The 6,504-nt window shown below is 47.2% G+C and overlaps 1 protein-coding gene and 1 long non-coding RNA gene across 2 annotated transcripts; both read left to right on the forward strand.

Moving 5' to 3' along the window:
* Positions 1–72: 72 nt before the first annotated feature.
* Positions 73–2,340, forward strand: LOC138977305 (progranulin-like). The gene is made up of 2 exons (XM_070350206.1): positions 73–258; positions 1,222–2,340. The coding sequence occupies exons 1-2, from the start codon at positions 73–75 to the stop codon at positions 2,338–2,340; spliced, it is 1,305 nt and encodes a 434-aa protein (XP_070206307.1).
* Positions 2,341–2,425: 85 nt separating this feature from the next.
* On the forward strand, positions 2,426–4,840 carry LOC138976675 (uncharacterized). The gene is made up of 2 exons (XR_011459112.1): positions 2,426–2,967; positions 4,487–4,840. It is a non-coding gene; the product is annotated as an uncharacterized lncRNA (long non-coding RNA).
* Positions 4,841–6,504: the final 1,664 nt, after the last annotated feature.

Here is a 6,504-nt window from a genome sequence, read left to right on the forward strand (position 1 = left end):
AAGGTGAGGAACAATGTGTTTGTCTCCACCTTCCTTCCCTCTCTGTCCGTTCTTGTGACACGATGAACGTCGATGACGCCCTGCGACGCCAAGCCTTCTTTCAGCTCCGCACAACTCATTCCTTTGAAATGGTACGAACGTACCACACCCCGAGAGGTGTTCAAGGATGAGTGGCGGGTTACTGAGATTGCAAAACACATCGACCCAACGTCAAAGTTAGAGTCGTGTCTTGCCAAAAGCAAATCGGACACCTTCTTGGTGGGACAGTCCACCAAGAAGCTACCGTCTCTTTGTCTTTTCATTTTCTCAATAAACTGTGGAACTCCCCGAAACCACTTCTCCAAAACAAATGGAGAAATCTGTCGGTTTTCAGATTGAAAATGAACAACAAGGTATCGGGGCCACGCCCCCTGCACACCTGCTTTAGTAGCAGTAGCTTCAGCTTCGTTGTCACTGTCAGAGTCTCTATCGTTTGCAGCTTTTCGTTTCTTGGTCAAAATTTGAAAAGTCGATGTCATAACACGTAGCCTCAATGAGGTGGGAAATACACGGTCACCCTTGTGAGAGCCCCCGTGACAAGGGAAGGGCCTAAAACTGTCATTTGGCGTCGACCCAAACTAAAACCAAACGCATGTGCTTACGACTGAATATTAAGGTGTCAGCCATTCATCCCCTGGTCACACATGACAAACTCGGGATTCACCATACTTTAGAAAATAAGTGAAGAATTTTATGGGTGAGAAAAGGAAAGTAAAAGGACTTTGGGGAGGCAGAAATAGAGAAGAAACAAGAAAAAGAACCTAATTAGGTTCACGGCATCGAGAGTGATGCGACCTTTTCTCTGAAGTTAGTAGAGAAGGCTCCCCCATCCACCACCCGGGGGACGCACCTCTACGCCAATTAGGGGGCGCGAGGCCAGATTTCCAATGATGATGCGACTCATAAAAGCCCTCTTGTCCATCTTCTCAGGGCCGTTGCAACAACACTGAGTGTGACACCAGGCATGATTTCATGTGTACAAGGGAGCAAGGGGGCATTCGTTCAACACAGTGTATGGAAGAAGGACAAAAAGAAGGAGACACAGACACAGATATGGGATGCAGCAGTGGAGCAGTTGAAGAAAAAGTCAGGGAGGCAGGTCAATTGTCTATCTAACCTGACATCTTCTGCAAAGAACACACCTCCTGCCACCTCAACCAGCAGTTCTGCCCCTGACCGCAGTTCAGTGTCTGCCAACTCAACCAGCAGTTCCGCTCCTGCCCGCAGTTCAGTGTCTGGCACCTCAACCAGCAGTTCTGCCCCTGCCCGCAGTTCAGTGTCTGCCAACTCAACCAGCAGTTCCGCCCCTGCCCGCAGTTCAGTGTCTGCCAACTCAACCAGCAGTTCCGCCCCTGCCCGCAGTTCAGTGTCTGCCAACTCAACCAGCAGTTCCGCCCCTGCCCGCAGTTCAGTGTCTGCCAACTCAACCAACAGTTCCGCCCCTGCCCGCAGTTCAGTGCCTGCCAACTCATCAAGCAGTTCTGCCCCTGCCCGCAGTTCAGTGTCTGCCACATCAACCAGCAGTTCCGCCCCTGCCCGCAGTTCAGTGTCTGCCAACTCAACAAGCAGTTCTGCCCCTGCCCGCAGTTCAGTGTCTGCCACATCAACCAGCAGTTCCGCCCCTGCCTGCAGTTCAGTGTCTGCCAACTCAACCAGCCGTTCTGCCCCTGCCCGCAGTTCAGTGTCTGCCAACTCAACCAGCAGTTCTGCCACTGCCCGCAGTTCAGTGTCTGCCAACTCAACCAGCCGTTCTGCCCCTGCCCGCAGTTCAGTGTCTGCCAACTCCACCAGCAGTTCCGCCCCTGCCCGCAGTTCAGTGTCTGCCAACTCAACCAGCCGTTCTGCCCCTGCCTGCAGTTCAGTGTCTGCCAACTCAACCAGCAGTTCTGCCCCTGCCCGCAGTTCAGTGTCTGCCAACTCAACCAGCAGTTCTGCCCCTGCCCGCAGTTCAGTGTCTGCCAACTCAACCAGCAGTTCTGCCCCTGCCCGCAGTTCAGTGTCTGCCAACTCAACCAGCAGTTCTGCCCCTGCCCGCAGTTCAGTGTCTGCCAACTCAACCAGCAGTTCTGCCCCTGCCCGCAGTTCAGTGTCTGCCAACTCAACCAGCAGTTCTGCCCCTGCCCGCAGTTCAGTGTCTGCCAACTCAACCAGCAGTTCTGCCCCTGCCCTCAGTTCAGTGTCTGCAAACTCCACCAGCAGTTCCGCCCCTGCCCGCAGTTCAGTGTCTGCCACCTCAACCAGCAGTTCTGCCCCTGCCCTCAGTTCAGTGTCTGCAAACTCCACCAGCAGTTCTGCCCCTGACCGCAGTTCAGTGTCTGCCAACTCAACCAGCAGTTCCGCCCCTGCCCGCAGTTCAGTGTCTGCCAACTCAACCAGCAGTTCCGCCCCTGCCCGCAGTTCAGTGTCTGCCAACTCAACCAGCAGTTCCGCCCCTGCCCGCAGTTCAGTGCCTGCCAACTCAACCAGCAGTTCTGCCCCTGCCGGCAGTTCAGTGTCTGCCACATCTGTTGGGCGCATAGTAAGAATCCGGGGCAGAGTTGGAATCTCGCGGGACTTCGTCACGCCTCAGTAGATTTCCAACAAAGCGCGTCATTTCCGGAAACGCACCGACTCATTCTAGAAATGGCCCTCCTTTCGACTGGCGATGCCAGTCTGATCGCCAGTCTGCCTCTCGCCCTTGACCATGATGGGTGACCACAGGGAAGAGGTGGACAGTTTTGTCGTGGAACTTACGCAGAAAATACAACCGTGCTCACGCAGAAGAAATATGACAATATTGTGCTGTTTCTAAAAACAAAACGTACGGACCACATTGAAGATGGGAAGTCTTCGAAGTTCAAGTGGTGGGTGCGTGAAAAGAAGTTTCAGCTCGTGAACTTTCCAGGATTGGACTTAAACGACGTTCTCTGCATACCCAGCAAACAAGAGGTAAGTTCGTAGTTATGAAACGTGACTGAAAGTATTTCGCTATGTTGTTTTATTTATTTTTTCGCATGTTTATTTTTGTACAGTTAATGAGTTATGGTTATCTCAACTGTTCTTGATTCCATGGCTGTCAGTGTCACTGTCAGCCAAATTTCTGTTGACATTGAGACTGATAGTATCAGATGACATGTTCTATGGTCCATCCAGTGAATAAAACTCAGTTTCAAAGTTCTATGCAACCATGTGTGATCAATGATAATTCAATGTGTAACAGGTTTCCTAAACAATCGTCCATGTAATACGAGCTGTGTGCCTGCCATTAGATTTAGAGTCATGCATTTTCAGTCCTTTAAAGTTTAAATGATTCGTATCATTCTCTGTACTTTTTTCTGTAATACTCTAGTTATAATAACACAGACATGCAACAAAAACATATCCATGTCAAACATTTTGGTTTCCATGTCAACAACCAGTCAGAAATCAAGTTAAAACCTTAAACACAGGCCGAAAAATAAGTTATTACCTTTTGTTGTTCATAACTTTACACTTGTTTGTTTGTTTGTTTGTTTATTTGTTGCTTAACGTCCAGCCGACTACGCAGAGCCATATCAGGACGAGGAAGGGGGGGATGAAGGGGGCCACTTGTCAAGCGATTCCTGTTTACAAATGCACTAACCCATTACTTGTGTCCCAGCAGGCTTTAGTAAAACTAAATTAATACCTACTGGAAGATTACCAGTTTCCAGTATGTTAAAATAGGCTTAACCTATCTACTGCTGGACTTACATCAGAACACTAACAGATTAAACTATACATGAATCGCGAGACAAGCGGCAAGAGAAGAGATTTTTGGAAAAAATACAGGTGAATGAGCAAGAAGGCAGAAAAAAGAAAAGAATTCATGAAGAAAAAGAGAGCATGACAGGAAAGAGGAACCAAAAATCTACCTAACAGCAAACTAGAAAGCTCCTGCGGTTCCAAAAACAGGAGGGGCCTTTAATTTCATAACCGCAGTGCCCCACTGCGGGATATAACTTTACACTAATCCCCTTGGTTAAAATTAATCTGAACAATGACAACTCATGGCTTAAAATTTATTCAGTTACTTCCGACAAAAGCTAATTAGGTTCATTAATATATATTTATATAACTAGTTTCAATATTTGCCCCCAAACTTCCTTGTTCCTTTGTCTTTGATTCCTACAACATTGGTCTTGCTTAGACTTAATTAATTCATTTTGTACTGTTCATGCAGATTAATCGTAACACTTAACAAGTGTCATCTGTCAGTTGTAGAACTTGTACCCTCTCTTAATTCCAGTGGAAAGCACTATAGTTACAACAGCATATATATAATATGATAAAGAAATATCATTTTGCGCTCTGAATTCTCAGTATTTCTCAGTTAATTATGTAAGTGTCCACTTGATCTGTTGTTGTTGTTGTTGTTGTCGTTGTTGTTTTTAATATATCCAGACCTCAATGAGTTATTTTGCTATGATTGTTGCTTACTTGTGTGCAGAATGCTGAGTCGCTGCTGGCAAACATTCCAGTGGCTGTGATGCGACAATGTCACTGCCAGATGTTCAGAAAATACAGTCATCAGAGGCTTCTGCAACATGGACGTCCTCGAGAAAAAAACATGTGCGGCATGCCATTTTGCTCAAAACCGGATTTGGCAGACTGGGTGCAGAGTGAGAAATGTCACTCCTGGTGCCACTTTGACTGTGCTGGGGTGGAGATGACGAGAGCTGAGGTCTCGGCAGAAGATGTACATTTTGTGTGTGTTGTGTGCAAGGACTGATGAGGAAGTGTTGATTTATGTCTTCTACCTTCCACCTGCATGGGGTTTTTTCCTTCTCAATTTGTTCATTAGTGCTGTATGATGTTCACTCACAGACTTTTCTCTGCACATATTCAGGGGGTGTCCAGAACGTATGTTTGTATGTGTTTTCAAAAATCATGTTGTTGTTCTTTCCAAATCGTCTCTTATTGACTCACCTGAGTAATTGGCGAGTCTAAGAATTCATATACATGTGTCAATCCATATATCCGGCCAAAAAAATTAACATTTGAGGTTAGCTTGGTTGTTTTTCAAGCTAGACCTCTGAAAAATTTAGGGTTCGATGATCTTACAAAGTCCTTTGTACTGGAAACTTGCATTCTCCCAGTAAGGTAATATATTGTACTACGTTGCAAGCCCCTGGAGCAAATGTTTGATTTGTGCTTTTGTGAACAAGAAACAATTGACAAGTGGCTCTATCCCATCTCCCCCCTTCCCCTGTCGCGATATAACCTTCGTGGTTGACAACGACATAAAACACCAAATAAAGAAAGATCTTACAAACTGACCTCGGTTTGGTTGACCCTCTTCAAATTTTGGGGTCACAGCGGGGTCATGTTCGTTTCATTGGATTAAAACTTGTGCGTTGAAGCTATATCAGATGTTTTTGAAGCTACAGGTTTGAAACCTTGTATACTTCTAGTGTTTGATAATCTCCAGACTTGACCTAAGTTTGATTGACCCTTGTCAAATTTTGGGGTCACAGGGGGCCAGTCATGTTTGTTTCATAAAACTTAACGTTGAAGTTATCTCAGATGTTATTGAATCTTAAGCTTTGTAACTATGAAAACTTCAAGGGTAGTTGTAGTTGATAGCCAACATGAATCTAGTTTGAGATACCCCTGTCACATTTTGGGGTCACTGCGACTACTTGTAAACTGGCGTCAAACTGTACAGCACGACTAAAAAAATTACAAAACACATCCGTTTAAACTTTGCACAAGAAACTCAGTGCCACTATGAAACAACAACATGATTTTTGAAAACACATACACACATGTATACGTTCTGGACACCCCCTGAATATGTTGATTTAAACATATGGAAAATGTAACAAAGTTGTGCAATGCAATAATGACACAAATTGCTCTTTTTTCAGAAAAGGGAGAGGCAATGTCCCCAGCTGTGGGGCCAAAGGCAGCGCAGTGTCTGGCTGCCAGGATAATGAATAAACTACCGAAATCAAGCACCTCGGCCGTCACCACCACAGTGACAATTCACCCCCCCCCTCCCCACCCTCTGTATTAGCCCCTGCTGCCCGTCCACCCCCCCTATTCCCAGAGGCCCCTGCTGTCCGGCAACCAGCATCCCAGGACCACACAGCTACTGCTGCCCAGCAACTTACTCTGTCTCGGGGATATTCAGCCCCTGCTGCCCGTCCACCCCCCATATTCCCAGAGGCCCCTGCTGCCCGGCAACCAGCATCCCAGGACCTGCACACCACTACTGCTGCCCAGCAACCTACTCCGTCTCGGGGCAATTCAGCCCCTGCTGCCCGGCAACCAGCATCCCAGGACAACACCGCTACTGCTGCCCAGCAACCTACTTCGTCTCGGGGCAATTCAGCCTCAACCGCCTCTGCCCTGCAACCTCCACTTTTTTTTCAACAGGTGATTCCTGAAGCGTCCGTGCCTCTGGTGGAGGGGAGCAGCATCACAATCCCTGCCCGCAATCTGAACCTCTGCGTGATTAGGGGC

Source organism: Littorina saxatilis, linkage group LG9 (assembly GCF_037325665.1).
Source record: "Littorina saxatilis isolate snail1 linkage group LG9, US_GU_Lsax_2.0, whole genome shotgun sequence".
Lineage (NCBI taxonomy): Eukaryota > Metazoa > Mollusca > Gastropoda > Littorinimorpha > Littorinidae > Littorina > Littorina saxatilis.

Excerpts from the sequence above, each read along its gene's own strand:
- LOC138977305 (XM_070350206.1), top strand. The coding sequence starts at position 73 with ATGACGCCCTGCGACGCCAAGCCTTCTTTCAGCTCCGCACAACTCATT. Across the intron at positions 259-1,221 it reads GCAAATCGGACACCTTCTTG|TTCAGTGTCTGCCAACTCAA; the intron begins GTGGGACAGTCC and ends CCCTGACCGCAG.